The sequence below is a fragment of the Ostrinia nubilalis genome, chromosome 24 (genome assembly GCF_963855985.1).
Source record: "Ostrinia nubilalis chromosome 24, ilOstNubi1.1, whole genome shotgun sequence".
Taxonomy (NCBI): Eukaryota; Metazoa; Arthropoda; class Insecta; order Lepidoptera; family Crambidae; genus Ostrinia; species Ostrinia nubilalis.
In genome coordinates this window covers 280,932-298,524 of record NC_087111.1, presented here as the reverse complement: position 1 = coordinate 298,524, position 17,593 = coordinate 280,932, and the positions used below count along the sequence as shown (strand labels likewise).

The following is a 17,593-nucleotide window of genomic DNA, read 5'->3' as shown; positions in this document are numbered from 1 at the left end:
TCGTAACCGGTTTCAATCGTAAGAAGTATTCAACGCATACATTGCTGTGACAATACGCTAAAGAACCAGCAATCACTGTGACAACTCGCTAAAGAATCAGCGATGACCGATGTATGGTCAAAGATTTTCATATTGAATGCGATTGCAATACATAACGATTGAAACTTATTAGAGCCCTTATAATAAAACAAATGTTTGTAACAAATAATACTTTATTTACAATAAATTAAATATTATCGTACAACGGTTTATTACACAGGCACAAAATCCATACTATCTTTATTTACATAATTACAATGATTCCAAAACGTTTACCCATCAAAGATTGAGATCGGTTGGTAGTTAAAATGCACTTGGAATGTTTGTTTCCATTAGATTATCTAGTGTTTTGATTTTACAATATTTTCTAAAATTGGTATAAATACTCGTAGTCTTTCATTAGTGTGGTTTTAATACATAACTGCGTCTAAAAATCAACTCAATCCTCGCACTTTTGTTAAAAAATTACAATAGGTTATGCGGGAGGTAGGAAGGAAATCAATTCCTTTTCATACATTGAATTACGACGTTTGAGAGTACGAGGTTGGTTAATTGTTTTAGCATATTACTCTAGAAGTGCTCTAAAGAAAAATATTAGTAGGCATAGAGATGTAGCCAGTCCAGCTCTGGTCGCAGAAGATGGAGTCCAGAAGTAATTGCCACCTGGAACAGGAAAATTATATTATCAGTTAGGAAATAATTATATTAGGTATCTATGAGGGCTAGGAGGGAGTGTCTTCAAGTCGAGTGTTTACCTAAAACCGGTGTTAATTTCGGTGTCTTGTGGTCACCTAAGTATATTTTACCAGAATTTGGACCGCATTTATACTTGCAGACCAATAACAAGACCGAACATAATAATGTAGCCAAACTTTTCATGAACCTAGTAGTTTAATAAAATCAAAAAATCAAAATAAAAATATTTATTCAGTTTAGACCACCAGTGGCACTTATGAACGTCGAAATATTATTATAGAAAATAATAAAAAATGAAAAGGTAGCCCTTATAATAAGCCAGTAAAACTATCTTTGATGGCAAGGAAAATAATGTTGATATCACTGAGACTTAACGATTCAGTCTCTATTTCAATTTTAGATTTTCATCTACTTCAAAACATAATTTAGAAATTTTATGATTGTGGACTAGTTTTATAGATAAGTACTGTTTTTTGACGCAAGCCGCTACCAACCGGGTAACATGGAAAGCATTGGGGGAGGCCTATGTTCAGCAGAGGACGTCCTATGGCTGAGATGATGATGATGATGATGACCGTTTTTTTAACCCGTTTCCTGAAAGGCGCTTAAATTATTTTAAGATTGCTTATGATCAGTTGGTTCCTTACGTTTCTTCTCGTTGGGGTCGGTGACGCCGCACTGGCGGTAGGAGATGGTCTTCTTGCGCTTGGTGTTCACGTAGCCCGGGATGAAGATGCTGGGCGAGTCCAGGCGACCTGATGCCAGTAGCCTGAAAACGTAGTGTAATTGATGAAAATATTTGAAATGGTAAGAAGGCAATGCCTTAGTGTCCTAAAATAATTTATAAGTCGAATCGCGATGGCCATCTTTCATCATTAGCCCATTAGACTAATGCGGATAGCTAAAACGTACTTACGAAATCGTAGTTCCTGTGGACAATCTGATTGATAAAAAAATATGATAGAGAAAACATGTGCATTATGATTTTTCTGGACTCAAATGTTATCTATATTTAGCATAAAACTTTTTTGTAAATATCAGGGCATATAAATTAGAAACCTGAAAAAAATACACCAATGTACATTTGAAAGAAGAACGGTCACGCCCTATTTAAAAAAAAACCCAGACCCGACAGAAACGAAACATCTTAGTTTTATAAGATTTTAAACTTTCGCGTTCCATTTCAATTAAAATAGATAAGAGACACGGGTCTTAATAAACGTCACGTTAAGATCTCAGTTTTATGTTAAAGAAAAGAAAAAAATTACAATATGCCTATTTATCTACAAAATTCGTAAAATTCGTATCCTCTGCACTTAGAGGATTGCTGTCATGAGCGACAGTGACAGATATGGATATGAAATGAATACGAAAACCAAACTGTGTATGAGGTATTGGGAGATTGAGACACTATACCTGGTGAAGTCGAGCTCCAGCTCGTTGGCCCGGGGCCCGGTGAAGTGCAGCAGCACCTGTATGCATGATCCGGCGTGCAGCAGGCGCGTGCGACGCGAATCCACACCCAGCATCCACTCCGGGATGCCCATGACTTTACGAACCTCCTCCAGGAACCCGCCCCTGGGGACCAAGGAACGTGTGAGTTTTGGAACTTCGTAGTAAAATTCATAAAAATTAAAAATTCATAAAATTCATTTATTTTTGCAAATCGATGGCTCCTACGTATACTGGCGTAAGTGAAAAAAGTAAATTTTACAGGAGAGCCATTTTAGTGGCCAGAACCATATTTTTGGGTCATATCTTCTGACCTACTAAAACGAATTTAATGAAATTTCACATTTAGCCTTAACATGTAATGATTTTGCTACTGCTGTTATCAATTTTTATATTTTTCTTATATATTTTGAGATTTTACGCATTGCCCTTTTACGTCGGAATATTTCTATAATTTCATGTATATTGTTCAACGTAAAGAGACTTAAATGACAACGTAAATATAATATTTTAAGCGATTACTCTCTTTATTTATGCATGTAATTATTTTAATTGTTATCATGTGCTATATCAATAATAAATCAGTTAGAAAAAGTCGTTTAATGTACCGTTTTACGTTTTAACGCAAATACGCCCATATACTGTGCTCGAGATTTAGTTAGGTCTTTTAACATAATGTGTCATATTTTTAAAAAATATAAATAACTTGAAAACATCGAATTGCCTAAGGCGGGAATTGAACCCACGATGCCTTAGGCAGTTCGATTTTTTCAAGTTATTTATAATTTTCAAATTAGTTTGAGATGCGACTCTTAACGCTAAAAATTAAATAACTATATAATGTGTCATAATTTATAAATAAAACAATTTGCTAAATATTTTCATGGCTTTATTTAAGATTTGGATTATAAAAAATATATGTTTATGTAAGCAACTACTCGTATAAATTGACGAATCGTATGATTGGGCTTTATACGTGGCGTAGTTTTGCACATACGCCTATTTGCCTAAAATTTTATTTTGTATCTAATGGAAAAAAAATTTTTTTTCTTACTGATTTTATAGATTAGAGCAAAGTGAAATCATTGCTTAAATAATTGGAAAAAGGCGTAAGCGGCAGTTTCGCCCTTATACGTAGGAGCCATCGAAATAGGCTTTTAAAAAGCACTTTTACACGTCCCAATATTAACCCTACCACTGCTTCGGGACAATAAATGTGGGCAGTGCTGAGAAGAAGCAGCGCAAGAAACTCAGTCACTATTAACAACAAGGAAGCCATGTAGTTTGACTAAATCGGTCCGGTCCGGTCGGTTTGTGGTTTAATCCAGCGTCCTTTGGTTCTAAAAACCTATAACTTGGCTTGCCTACAAACTTTATTGGGTAACATTTGGGTAGTTAGTTGACGCAAACATTAATGTGAATCAACAAATTGTGCTACCGAATAACTATCTACTTGTTTCATAAGTTACTATTGCTGACGAAAATCTATCTCTATTTCTAGCGTGTTTTGAATACTCATCATGTACAAAATCATTTCTATTTTTTAATGGTACACCTATATCAAATATTCAAATTATTCATTTATCATCATTATCATTTCAGCCATATGACGTCCACTGCTGAACATAGGCCTCCCCCAATGACTTCCACATCGCATTGTTGGTAGCGGCCTGCATCCAGCGCCTTCCTGCTACCTTTATCAGGTCGTCGGTCCACCTTGTGGGTGGACGTCCCACCTTTATAATGCTAACTATTTAATAACGCTAATGTTCTTTTTAAATCGTCTATTCAACTGGACATAAATACCTAAGTAACTTTTTAAAATGAAGGGTAGGTATATTATGCGAAATATGTTAAAGCTTATTGTTATCTATTTCATCAAGTGGATATTCGAAGTGTCAACTCACAGCACAAATCTGGGCGGCTTCATGATATTAAACGCCTTGATGATGTCCTTATCAGGCTCTATGTTTGCGCACGCGAACCGCTCGCCGCTCCGCTCCGGCCCGAAGATCACCAGCGAGCGGCCCATGGCTGACACCGTGCCTTCCAGGGGGAAGTTGCTGTCCACGAACACCTCGCGAGGACCGCCGATCGCTGGAAAATAAGATGGAGAACATTTGATGAGACTGCAGAAGAGTAAAGAGCAGTTGCAAACTGCCACGTATTTATAAAAATGGCAAAATTTGTTATCACGCCACTTGTTTTCGTGTCGACAACAAACCTACACAGTGTCAGCCCAAAACTCCGCCACAAGAGTGGCGTTGTCAGCAGCACTCATCAAATCCTCCTGAATGCAGTTGCTTGGGCACTCAGGGCACGCCACTGACTTCTGAGTCTATTGGTTCCTGATGGAACTTTCCTAGTACGTCTTTTTCCCATTGTCAGCATTAGTAGGTAGGTACTGCTTATTAATTATGAGGCTGCGTATGATAGTAACACAAGGCGAGGTCATACGCAGCCTAATGGGATAATGGGAAGATCCCATAATGGGAAGATCTAAGATAGAGGATGCTTATTCTATAAAGAAACTTTCTTTTGAAACTCTAAACAGTGAAAACAGACTTCTCTTCACTAATTACGTGAGTTAAATTTTATTTGGAAAACTTACTTATGGTTCCCAATCTTGCAGTTAGATCTCCAACGTCACACCTCAGTGGATTGTCGGCACCACATTCTTGATTGTACAAGTCATGCTGAAAATAATAACAATCAATTTAATTACTATGCAGCAGACTGGCAGGCAGGGGATCCTATTTCACCAGGGCCGCATGAAAAAACCTCTATAAAACAACCGGGCTTGCTTAAAGCAAGTCAAGCGTAGCCTGAGACAGAGCTACGGACGAATGTCCAAGTTAAAAAATAACTGCTCCGTTTGGGCTCCGGATACCGTTGGGTTTTAGTGTGTAAGCCTCGCCTGTCTAGCGAGGAGAGTTCCACTAGTCCTCCCCATCATGGGCTACTGGGTAAGCGCAAAGCATCTCCCAACGTGATCACCATCAGGTGCTCGTTTGCCTCCTGTCACATAAAAAAAAACGTAAAAAAAGGAGTTAGGGATTTTAGTTAAGGTATGTCTCTTACATTGAGAGGGTCTGCCAGCTGCGTGAAGTAGGGGTTCCAGCGGTAGCCGCCGGCCACACAGCGCGTGTTGGTGACCTGCACGGCCGCGTCCACGCCCACCGGGTTCACGAAGATGTTCCACGGGTGGTTGTGAGTCTGGAACACGTTGAAATAAAATTCTTAGATGGCATGACATACAGATAAGACGAATGAAATTGCTGAAACTGCCGGTCGGACTTTTCTAATCCCAAATCGGAAAACACAGGTTACTAACTTACTTGTGGCGATAGTCAGTTGAAGACAGTTGTAAACTTTCAAGATTCTTTTCCTGCACTCCAAGATTCCTGAGCTTGACTTCTATTGTGGATGAGCTGTGTCATCCGCACGTAGCCGTAAGCAAAGCGGCCGAGGTGGTGGAAGGAAGCGTACAAAGAGGAAGATTGTCAGATGGTCATCATCATCATCATCATCTCAGCCATAGGACGTCCACTGCTGAACATAGGCCTCCCCAATGCTTTCCATATTACCCGGTTGGTAGCGGCCTGCGTCCAGCGCTTTCGTGCTACCTTTATGATGTCGTCGGTCCACCTTGTGTCAACTTACAAGATTCCTGTCCCGCACTCCAGGATGCCTCAGCTTGACCTCTATGACTGTATTGCTGGTGCTACCATCATTGTGTATGAGCTGCGTCATCCTGACGTAGCCGTAAGCAAAACCACCGGGATGGTGGAAGGAAGCCTACAAAGAGGAAGATTATCTAGAAGTTAACTTACGAGATTCCTATCCCGCACTCCAGGATGCCTCAGCTTGACCTCGATGACTGTATCGCTGGTACTACCATCATTGTGTATGAGTTGCGTCATCCTGACATAGCCGTAGGCGAAGCCGCCGGCGTGGCAGAAGGACGTGTAGAAAGAGGAATATTATCTAGTGCTCAACTTACAAGATTCCTATCCCGCACTCCAGGATGCCTCAGCTTGACCTCGATGACTGTATCGCTGGTGCTACCATCATTGTGTATGAGCTGCGTCATCCTCACGTAGCCGTAGGCGAACCCGCCGGGATGGTGGAAGGACGCGATGCCGCGGATCTCGCGCGCCTCTGACGGGGAATATCCACGCTCTATGCTGGAACATGCCCAGCGACGGTCTTTGCTCTGGAAATGAACATTGTAGTAATGAGGATATCTAGATGGACAGAAAAGTTTGAAAATTACAATAAGAATGGGCTGTTCAAGATGTATGAACTTCGGGCGTCTAATATTGCTTGGGAAACAAAACAACAGTGATCGAAGAAAACTATAGTTTGGCCCTGACTAACACCTATACCAAAGTCGTCAGTCTTTCTTCTTTATTATCATTGAAGCAGTTCTTTTCTCTTACTTGATTTGCCAGCCAGAGTAGATATACTTACTCGTATGTAAGGATTAAACAGCTCATTATTAACTATTTACCTTTTTGTGTAGCACGACAGATCGTCCTATGATGCTGTAGGGCCCAAACAAAGACATCTGCGTCTCGTTATAGTACGTGGTGAGGCTTCTCATGTCGTCTATAAGACCGTACTTGTCTCCAAGGTCTCCCAGCTCGTACTGATCAGCGGTACCTGAAAGGACCGGGTTAAACATTAAGAAGTTCGTAAAGAATATCCTTATTATGGTTAAGTCTTTTATCTTGTTTAATCTTATTGGAATTCCAATTATGTAATCATAAGTACCTTTTGCCGGCGGAGGACTAAAGTTTTTGTCCACATTGAATGGGTTATAAGTGTCATACAAGGTCGTCTTTTCACATGGGAACTCTAGTTCTTTCTCCACAGGGGCCTGAAACATGAAAGTTGCGAGAAATTAAATTCCTTGGGTTTTATGGATGAGAAATCTAAATACATGGTGTCTTGTGACAATTTCTAACAACACGACGACGTGTATACCACGCCCCGTTAGTTCAGCTTGCTTTATGGCAAGGCCCCAATTTATTTATTTACTAGCGGCCCGCCTCTGCTTCGCACGGTTGCAGTGGATTTTTTTGGCTTTTCTATAATATGCATGTTTTATACACCTTCCCCTTGAATCACTCGTATTTATTAAAAAATACCGCAACAAAATCCGTTGCGTAGTTTTAAAGATGTAAGCATACATAGGGACAGACAGACAGGAAAGCGACTTTGTTTTATAATAATGTAGTGATTTAGGGAAAATACACAGCACATTAAAGTCCATTTCGTTTGTCAATCCGATCATATTCACTCACCACATGAATCTTATAGTTCTTGATCCCGTCCAGGCCCTCCAGCGTGACCTCGACATTAGTGACGTCATACTCGGACTGCTGGATCAGCTCCAGCTTGCCCTTGAGGTTGACCTGCTCGCCGTTGCCAAACCAGTCGCGAACTACAGCTTTACGACGGTGGAGGCCATTTATTCTGAAAAACAGCATTTTTTAAATCAGATTTATTTCATTGTGCAAATATTTTTTTATTTTTCTGATTCTTTTAAGGAGACGTATCGGAATATTTAATTTTTTTTATGTATCTTTAACTGTTTGTTCTTTATTCTAACGCTTTATATCTGGTGGTTCTTCTTTGATAGGGTCTAGGTCTTAAAATCTCTTTCAAACATAGAGATCATTAGTAGCTTATAGAAATACATAGATGCGTCTTATAATATAACACATGCATCCATAGCAATTAATTTCATTTCCCAGTAAGAGATTGCAGGCAGACACACAACATACTAGGTCTACCTGATACATAATTTCATTTTTCAATTAGACCTTTCAAAAACTACTAAAGCCCGGCACACTCACTGCGGGCGCCCGTCGCACAGTCGCGACAGCAATATAATTACGCGCGAGCGATAAGGATGGGTAGCTTGGGGTCATTGGACAAAATTCTACGTGCTCGCAGACCAGACTATAGTATTTACGTGTATCAGCAAATTAAAGGTCAGGTGACAATAATTTAAAATTACACTCACATGGAACAAGCCATCCTCTCGCCCCTAGCCACGGGGCCGTGGTCGTCGTAGATGACGAGCGACTTCCTCATGATGGAGTACTTGCCGGCCAGCGCCGCCGCCGTGTCCGTGAACAGACGCCGCGTCAGCCGCGCGCTCTCCGCCTTCTTGCCGGCTACTGAGAGCATGCCGTGTCTGGGAAACATATGGATATGTTACGGTCAAAGTGATAAATGTGAAAATTATGAATAATCGCCGGTTATTATGAATAATTACCGCATGATTGGGTAAATGTGATTAATATGAGGTCATTTATGTGTGTATAAAACTAAATAGGCGGCTTAGGGGTGTCCCAAGGGCCACCCCCGCCGCACCTTAACCTATTTTTCACTTTAAATCAAAACATTATGTTATAGGCATCATGGAAAAGTATTATTATGCAAGAAACATTCCAAACTTATTATGCCAATTTATATTAATATATGATATCAAAACGTTCAAAAGTTTGGCTGTACACGAGCACGTACACAAGATGTTGTTCTCTTTTATGAAATTTGTTAGTAATAAGGTTGAATTATTAAATAATCACTGTTAAATGTGATTAATTTATCACTTTTACCGCGACTGTTGGTAATTATTCATAATAACCGGTTATTATTAATAATTTTCAATTTATCACATTAACCGTAACAGATATACCTTTATTTTTGACTGGAAAATGCACTAAAAATTATCGTGGGTCCCTAAGTAGGTTTTATAGGGTCATTTCTGTCGTCTTATGCCCGTTTTCACCATCAATACCTTTTTTAAGTGACCTTCTACGGTAACACATAACAAGAATTTTGTTCACGGGCATTAGTATACTGAATCTAAGTGTGTCACATATAAAATAACAAGATCCTATGCATTCCCCTTTGAACAACTGCCGCGTTAACAGTGCGTTCTCCGCCTTCTTCCCGGCTACTGATAGCATGCCGTGTCTGGGAAACATGTGGATATACCTTTATTTTTGACTGGAAAATGCACTAAAAATGATCGCGGGTCCCTAAGTAGGTTTTATAGGGTCATTTCTGTTGTGTTAGTATACTGAATCTGAGTATGTCACATATAAAATATCAAGAAAACAAAGAGCGCGTGAGCCGCGCACTCTCCACCTTCTTGCCGGCTACTGAGAGCATGCCGTGTCTGGGGAAGATAAGGTGATGATGCACTGGATATTCTGAATAGAAGGTCTCAAAGAAACTTCAGCATTGATTAGGCATTTTAAAAAGAAGTTTGGCCAGATTTTGTGTTTACAATACGAAGAATCTCATGTGTAAGATTGAGAGGAACTCGTTATACACTTTTTTAAGACCTCAGCTACTTAGCCATTATCACTATTTGGCAATTCGGCAGATGGGTCTACTTTGTAATTTTCATTAAAATCTACCAACAAGGCTCATCGAATTAAATTACACGTACGAATACGGTCTATTCCAAACAATGATGAATATTCTTCAGTGAGTACTCAAACTCAAAAGTCGTGGGAACAACCTGGATGCGGGCAAAGCAGGACCTAGAAATGAAGTTTTTTCGAAAAAGTATGACCTGGTAGTAAAGTGACCTGACCTGATCCTGTACAGCCCTTCTAATCCTGACCGACAGTAATCCTCCGGATAGCGCGCATCGACGGCCACACCATGGGGCTCATAGACGCCACCAGCGCTGAGGCAGCAGCTGGTCCAGTTGTAGTAGTCTAATAGTCAACGTTATTTGGCTGAGAAGAAGTACGAACCTGGTAGTAAAGTCACCGATCTTGCACAGCCCCTCCAGTCCTGGCCGACAGTAGTCCTCAGGATGGCGAGCTTCCACGGCCACACCATGGGGCTCGTAAACACCACCAGCGCTGAGGCAGCGGCCCGTCCAGTTATAGTAGTCTAATAGCTGACGTCATTCGGCTGAGGACTTGTGGTAAAAATGGTAAAAGTGGTAGTACCTGGTCGTAAAGTCCCCGATCCTGCACAGCCCCTCCAGTCCTGGCCGGCAGTAGTCCTCAGGATAGCGCGCATCGACGGCCACGTCATGGGGCTCGTAGACGCCACCAGCGCTGAGGCAGCGGCCCGTCCAGTTGTAGTAGTCTAATAGCCGACGTCATTTGGCTGAGAAGAAATACGAACCTGGTGGTAAAGTCCCCGATCTTGCACAGCCCCTCCAGTCCTGGCCGACAGTAGTCCTCAGGATGGCGAGCGTCCACGGCCACACCATGGGGCTCGTAAACACCACCAGCGCTGAGGCAGCGGCCCGTCCAGTTGTAGTAGTCTAATAGTCAACGTTATTTGGCTGAGAAGAAGTACGAACCTGGTGGTAAAGTCCCCGATCTTGCACAGCCCCTCCAGTCCTGGCCGACAGTAGTCCTCAGGATGGCGAGCGTCCACGGCCACACCATGGGGCTCGTAAACACCACCAGCGCTGAGGCAGCGGCCCGTCCAGTTGTAGTAGTCTAATAGTCAACGTTATTTGGCTGAGAAGAAGTACGAACCTGGTGGTAAAGTCCCCGATCTTGCACAGCCCCTCCAGTCCTGGCCGACAGTAGTCCTCAGGATGGCGAGCGTCCACGGCCACACCATGGGGCTCGTAAACACCACCAGCGCTGAGGCAGCGGCCCGTCCAATTGTAGTAATCAGCTCCAGGAGGCCGCTCGTGCACCGCCCAGCGGTGCTCATGCGTGTTGTTTACATTCGCGCCGTCGGCGTGGATCTGATAGTATATAAGTAAATGGTGCAACAACAGTAGAGCAAACTACCACAGTTGAATTTCCCCAATGGATTATGTTTGAGATTTTGGAATAAGATGCGAAATCAATTAAGAGAATTCATCATTATGCAGATCAGAAAATTTACAAGTTGATTACTTCTGTAAAATCGAGAACAAACTATGTAATACACATCCAATATCTTTGAAGACTACCTAGTAGTTTTTGATGCTCTCTTCTACCTTTGAACTTTAGTTGTGTTGTAAGTCGTAATTATGTTTATCAGCTACCAGTGCACCTAGTAAAAATCTTCAATAGTTCTAGATTTTAGTGCAATTTGATTCGTGTTACGGTTGTCCTGTAAATATCTTCAAAAATTCGTGGGTTTGGCAACATCTCGTCTGCACGTACCATGCTCTCGATGATGATGGTGGTGTCCTCCCATGGCCGGCCCAGCGGCTGGCGGAACACGACGCGGCCCACGATGGGGTAGCGAAACACCACCTGCGCCGAGCTCATCGGCGTCTGGAACTCCGTGCCGTACTCGTAGGGCAGGATGGTGCCGCAGATCTCACGCTTGGGAGGACGCCTGGGAAAGGTGGAGATAGAGTCATGTGGCTAATATGTCATATTAGAATGTTGTAGATAATGCTCAAACTGTCACGGCTATCGCTTGATTGGCACCCTTGTAACACGGTGAATGAAGAGTCATGAGAGGTTTATACTTTTACATAGTGACATAGGTTAATAAGAATAGATTGGTCTATGGATGAGATATCTTTCTACTAGATATTAGGTAATGCTTGATGCGACCTCATCAGTAGTACAGATCTATGTGGCACAAAGGACGGCAGGAAGGCGTCCCATTAGGCGCCGCTGAGCTCGCTGCCAGCCCAGCAGGTGCTATCACTCCTGCAGTCTCAGAGCTCACCTGTCCAGCACCAGCGAGCGGTGCATCACGCTGTGGACGCCCTGCAGCGGCAGGAAGGCGTCCCAGTAGGCGCCGCTGAGCTCGCTGCCCGCCCAGCAGGTGCTGTCACACTCCTGCAGTCTCAGAGCTCACCTGTCCAGCACCAGCGAGCGGTGCATCACGCTGTGGACGCCCTGCAGCGGCAGGAAGGCGTCCCAGTAGGCGCCGCTGAGCTCGCTGCCAGCCCAGCAGGTGCTGCCACACTCTTGCAATCTAGAGCTCACCTGTCCAGCACCAGCGAGCGGTGCATCACGCTGTGCACGCCCTGCAGCGGCAGGAAGGCGTCCCAGTAGGCGCCGCTGAGCTCGCTGGCCAGCCCGGGGAGCAGGTACTTGTGGTTCAGGTACTCCGTGCGGTCCTTGTACTTGCCCAGCAGGTCTCCTACTGGGTACTGGTCTTGGGTGCCCATGCCTAAAAAGTGAAAGGTGATAATATGAATATTTTACCTTTTTAGTTCTAATGTCTATCTATGGTTTAACCCACTTGGGGTTTTTTCTGTACCTAAATTTTATTAAATGTCGTCAACGTGAAAACGTACATAATAACAGTTCGATGACGTCAAATTGCAGATCTTTGAAGCAAGAACAGCATAATGATTTTCTATGTATTTTAGTGGCTGTATTCGAAACGACTTAGGCACCGAACGAAATGAACAATTATTAAATCCTAATTATTGTTCGGTGCTTAAGCTCTATTCAATTGATTTCTGTTTTTTCTAGTGTATAAGTTCCCTAACATTGCAAAAAGAAATGCTGTGTACCTATACCTGTAATTGAGGTCATATACGCATCATGTGTTAAACCCAGTAGCGGCGTAAGGGGGGGGCGGTGGGGGCGGTCCGCCCCGGGTGCCAAGCATCAGGGGGTGACACAAGTCGCGCAGATTAGTAGGTACTCACTGGCACATCTGCATAGAAAATCTGCGGTCTATGTTATGATACGGGGGGGGGGGGGGGTGCGATTGTCTTTCAATCTTCGAATCGGTAGGTAACCCCAAAATCCTGGGGGTACCAGGGGGTGCCTTAGGACTTATGACGGGGGGACGAGGGGGTGATCGCCCCGGGTGCCAACCCGTGCTACGCCGCCACTGGTTAAACCATGTTAAAATGTATGAACTGTATTATGTATGTGACTTTGTTGGTGTACCTAATAAATAAATAAATAAATAATCATGTACAAGATCTCTATTTGTACAGTCACGGAATGAAAAGGTTCGTCAGTTTTCAAATTGATTCCTTCAACGAATCGCGAGCACATATTACCTTTTGAAACTATGTTACAGAATAATCTCGAGTTAGAGAAAATAATCTTTAACTGTTCGTCAGTAAAGTTCAAAATTGTTCAGATCAAAGTTGTTTGACAATTTAACTTGTCAAGAAGATTAATAACCTCTTCTGCGGACAGCGCCATCTTGCGATCACCTTCTTGTTGGTTCAACCTGCCATTATTATTTCTTTTAAATAAAAAAAAACTAATGTCATCATTGCATTGCACTGGTGGGATAGAAAAATAAACAAGCAAAACCTTATTCGTTAGCAAACGTCATATTTATTGAAATGTTAGCAGCACTGTTTCTTGCACAATTATGTTGGCAGGTTTGACTCTTACAGTACCTAGTGCAAGCGAAAACCGACACTAAGGTGACGAACCTTTTCATTCCGCGACTGTACACAAAGTCGCTATGTGGGAGACAAAACTGAAAAGGTAAAAAATTCGAGGCATTTTTTGGTTTGATCATTTGTTTTTAATAGCTCTGTACTTTCTGCTTCTTCATTAGCAACTTTTATACGATGCTTAATGGAAATATTATGAAATTAGGAGACCGCGTCTATCGTTTTCTATAAATATCTAAACTAGTCAATAAAAACAATGTGCGTCACATCTGAAAAACTGTCTATTTCGAATCTTCTTCGTCATAAGCTGAAATCCGATGTTTCAATAGCAATCATATTTCAAAACATCCCATCAATATTGACCTTCTAACCTCAAAATCCGACAATAGCAAGCCATAACCGACGGATAATCATCAACAAGCGGATTCCTGAAAGCTGCGCCCGCGCCGGAGCCAAACACCGCGTACCGAGAATAGACGCGCAGATAACAACCGTTTTAGTTTGTCGTCGTTGATTGAAGCAGATCTGGTTTCACAGACGCGAATAACGCATTTACTAATACAAATTGATTTTTCTTATATCTTCTCTATGGATTGTGTCAGATGCACATCGTTTAAACGACTCTATTAGTTCGGAAAGTCTGAATAGACAGTTAAATGTAGCCTGGAATTAGATATTATATCCTACTAATATTATAAATTGTTTAAAATCTTCTAAGTGGTAGGCCTCTTTCACGCAAAAACTACTGAACGGATTTTGATGAAACCTTACAGTATTCCACGCGAGGAAAATCGCAAGCAAGGCTATTCGATAATAAAATATTATTTTGCAAAAATACATTCTATGATTGATTAATGATCATGAAAGATATTAGACGTCATTAAGAAAATGATTTTTAATGATACTTACAATTAAAAATGTTCAATCATTGGGACTATTTAGTTTAACTTAGGACTCGTGGCAAAATTCTTACTCCATTATTCATGAACTATTAAAACATTGCTGTTTTAATTATTGCTTCGTTATAAGCATGTAAAAAAATTGCATGAAACAAAGAAAACAGGGTCTTGTAGTAAGACTCTTGCGGGTTATCAGATATAAAGAAACGAGTTGACAAATTGTAAAATGAACCAGGTACTATTCCAAGGAATTCATTCAAAATATTTCAGCTTCATTTAATGGAGATTGTGTCATAAATTAATCCTATTAAAGAACACGTTAATCTTTGCAACCTACCGTCTAAAAGTACCACTAACCTGGCGGTGGCAAGGAGTTCAGATCGAGTCCCAGAGGATTATAAATTCCCCCGGTAGTGTTGCACAAGTGGTTGGCCTGGCTAGCATCCAGTAGCCTCGGTGGTAGCTCCTTGATGCTGTACTGCATCATGGAGCTGACGAAGCGCAGGTTGGACTCGTAGTCCTGGTCCGCGGCGCCGAGCTGGAAGTTCACCCAGGTGGGGTCGAAGGGCGAGCGCTGGCTGAACTCTACCGTGCCGCGGATGCCGTCCATGTTGATAAGTGCCCTGGGAATTACATAAATTATTATCATAAGTTGCTCATGATAGGAGACTCCAGAGAGAAGTTAACTTCATTACTGACATGAGACTCCAGAAAAGTTGGTAATAAAATAATTAACAATTCTAAACACATAGGTAGGCACACGCTCAGATCTCTATAAGACAGTTTCATGCACAGAAATATTTGCATTTTGCGAGGATCGTACTCACAACCTCTGGTATTGTAGCTAAGTTTGTAATCAAAACAACAATTACGTTGTCAAAATAATAATGAAATCAATTTTTTTCTTACTTTGTGCTCTTTGGTTCCATCACCCTCAGTTTTGCGCACGCCAAGAAACTGTCCGAGTGTCTGTTGTCGAAGATTACCACATACAGACTCCTCTTGGTCACCTCCATGTCACTTCTCAAGATGTTCAGCACCTCATCCTTATACAAATACTTCAGCTTCTTCTTCTTGGCGTCAGTTGCCACTTTGACCAGACCCAACCGACTGTCAAGATCTCCAACACTCATCCCGTCACCGCTGTTCTCTGGATCAAAAACTAACTGAAGAACATTGCAATTATCTTCATGATTCCCTTTATCAGAATCGAAAATATCTGTCACAAACAACTTCCATTTGTGCTCTGTGTAGTCCATTTTGTCTGTCACAGCCTTTGTATGGTATAAGTCGGCCTGAACGTATGAATCAGACTCGTCGAATTCACGCGCAGAAAGCCATCGGAAATGCAAAGTCCCCGCGACTGGGGACGCAAACCTGGCGACGGCATGCTTCTCATACAACTTATCAGTGGAAAGTATAGATGCGCATATAACTCGGTCTCTCTCTGCAGTTTCTAAAACAATACTCTTTCCCCACAGTCCACTAATACCAGTCAGACTGTTTCTGCTTTCGAATTCAGCGTGGTCTTTGCCTGGGATGATAAGATATCCCAGTTCTTCCGTCAAGTCTATCAGTTCTCTCCCTAGATTCGCCTCGGAACATCTTTCCCCGGTTAAATCTCGGTAGTCCACTGGAAATTCGTGGATGGTCCACCTCCAGACACCGTCAGGGTACTGAAGTGTTGGTTTGAGGTTGGTTCTAATACTGATTAGAGTCTCGTTCTTGTGTGAGAATTCTATTTCGCCGTGGAGGCCATGTTGGGAGATATACGCTCGCAGTACCAGACCAGATGATGACCCTGGTAAAAAAAAGATTTTGAAGTCAAAATATTGTGATAGATGGGGCTTATTCAGATAAGGTGTACCTAGCCGTAAAAGACTTTGTAAACAAAAAAATATTATTGTCATTGTTGCATTTAAGAAACTCTTTTGTAGAGACAAAAATAATCAAGATCATTTTTAGCCAGCCCATTTCTATAGAAGCCTAAAATTACTAGCAAAACTCTACAAAACTTTATCAATAGAAACCAGTCCAAACCAAAACAAATTGGAAAAAAACGTGAGCAGATCTAGATTTATCCTACCTAAATTATTTATAGCATTCGTCCTTGTATTCCTATAGTTTTATTTTTAACAATATCCTGAACCAGTTTTAAAAGCAATCACAAGCGAGTCAGAGATTGCCGATTTCCTGTACGCAAGTTAAGCAAAGTTAAAAACTTTAGTATGGAAAGTTTCCACACTTTTAAGTTAACTTTGTTTTATACAAACTTGCTTACCTATAATTAGTATGAACATTAGTAGATTCTGAATAACAACTGTTTGTCCATTTAGGTACATATTATTTCTGAATATATGACGATAACTTAACAACAGGCACTTATCAAGAGAAAATCTCAATGTAATCGGAACTTAAACTTAACGAAAGCACTTACCACAAAAAAACAACAGGATATAACCTAAGCACAACAACTTTGGCACCACATGACTACAATGTTTATACATTTTAGTATCATTTAACTATAACTTTACGCTACCGTATCATCACTGAGTGTTTGTAACTTGCCAAGTTTCTCCGAGGCTCATGGCTAAGTGAAAGGCAGTCTGAGAGCGAGACGGCTGTATGAAGGAGTGAGAGGCACCGTGACGTCATGAGGTCGCCGGTGTGGTAACTTGGAGTCATCGTCGTCACTCGTTAAGTAATGCAATCACGTCATTAAGCATAGTTTGTTTACTTTGAGTTCAACGCCTCTGTGCTCATAACTGGGTGCGATTACCAGGTGAACATAGACAATGCATGCATATTAGTCGGCCGTTTGGTGTAGTGGTTCGGAACGGACTACTATGCCGAGAGGTCCCGGGTTCGATTCCCGGCCGGGCAGAAATTGAAATGATGAATTTTAATTTCTTTGACGGGTCTGGGTATTGCTATGTAATAAGCATGTATTTACAAAAAAAAAGTATTTAAGTATGTTTATCCGTTGTCTAGTCTAGTACCCATAGTACAAGCTTTGCTTAGTTTGGGACTAGAAGCGTAGGTAAAATGGCCAAGGATTGCATTAGGTAGGTAGGCTTTATTTATCATCAGGAAACCTGACTGCTGTGGCAGTTAGTGGTTTGTGTAGGACTCTCCCTCTAAGAACTTCCATGTTCCATGTGACATGCAATAAATAATTTGA

The 17,593-nt window shown here is 41.7% G+C and overlaps 1 protein-coding gene across 1 annotated transcript; it reads right to left on the bottom strand.

The window, feature by feature from the left end:
• Nucleotides 1-194: 194 nt before the first annotated feature.
• Nucleotides 195-16,995, bottom strand: LOC135083722 (uncharacterized). The gene is made up of 17 exons (XM_063978446.1): nt 16,850-16,995; nt 15,322-16,213; nt 14,770-15,035; nt 12,126-12,312; nt 11,343-11,520; nt 10,719-10,936; nt 8,222-8,395; nt 7,497-7,668; nt 6,964-7,069; nt 6,701-6,852; nt 6,191-6,403; nt 5,269-5,403; nt 4,799-4,883; nt 4,095-4,284; nt 2,152-2,313; nt 1,383-1,504; nt 195-702 (listed from the first exon to the last, which is right to left on the bottom strand). The coding sequence occupies exons 1-17, from the start codon at nt 16,917-16,919 to the stop codon at nt 605-607; spliced, it is 3,420 nt and encodes a 1,139-aa protein (XP_063834516.1). The 5' UTR covers nt 16,920-16,995; the 3' UTR covers nt 195-604.
• Between the last annotated feature and the right edge of the window lie 598 nt (nt 16,996-17,593).

Excerpts from the sequence above, each read along its gene's own strand:
- LOC135083722 (XM_063978446.1), bottom strand. The coding sequence starts at position 16,919 with ATGTATAAACATTGTAGTCATGTGGTGCCAAAGTTGTTGTGCTTAGGT. Across the intron at positions 8,396-10,718 it reads ATCGGGGACTTTACCACCAG|ACACGGCATGCTCTCAGTAG; the intron begins GTTCGTACTTCT and ends TATGTTTCCCAG. Across the intron at positions 2,314-4,094 it reads AAGCCGCCCAGATTTGTGCT|GGGCGGGTTCCTGGAGGAGG; the intron begins GTGAGTTGACAC and ends CTTGGTCCCCAG.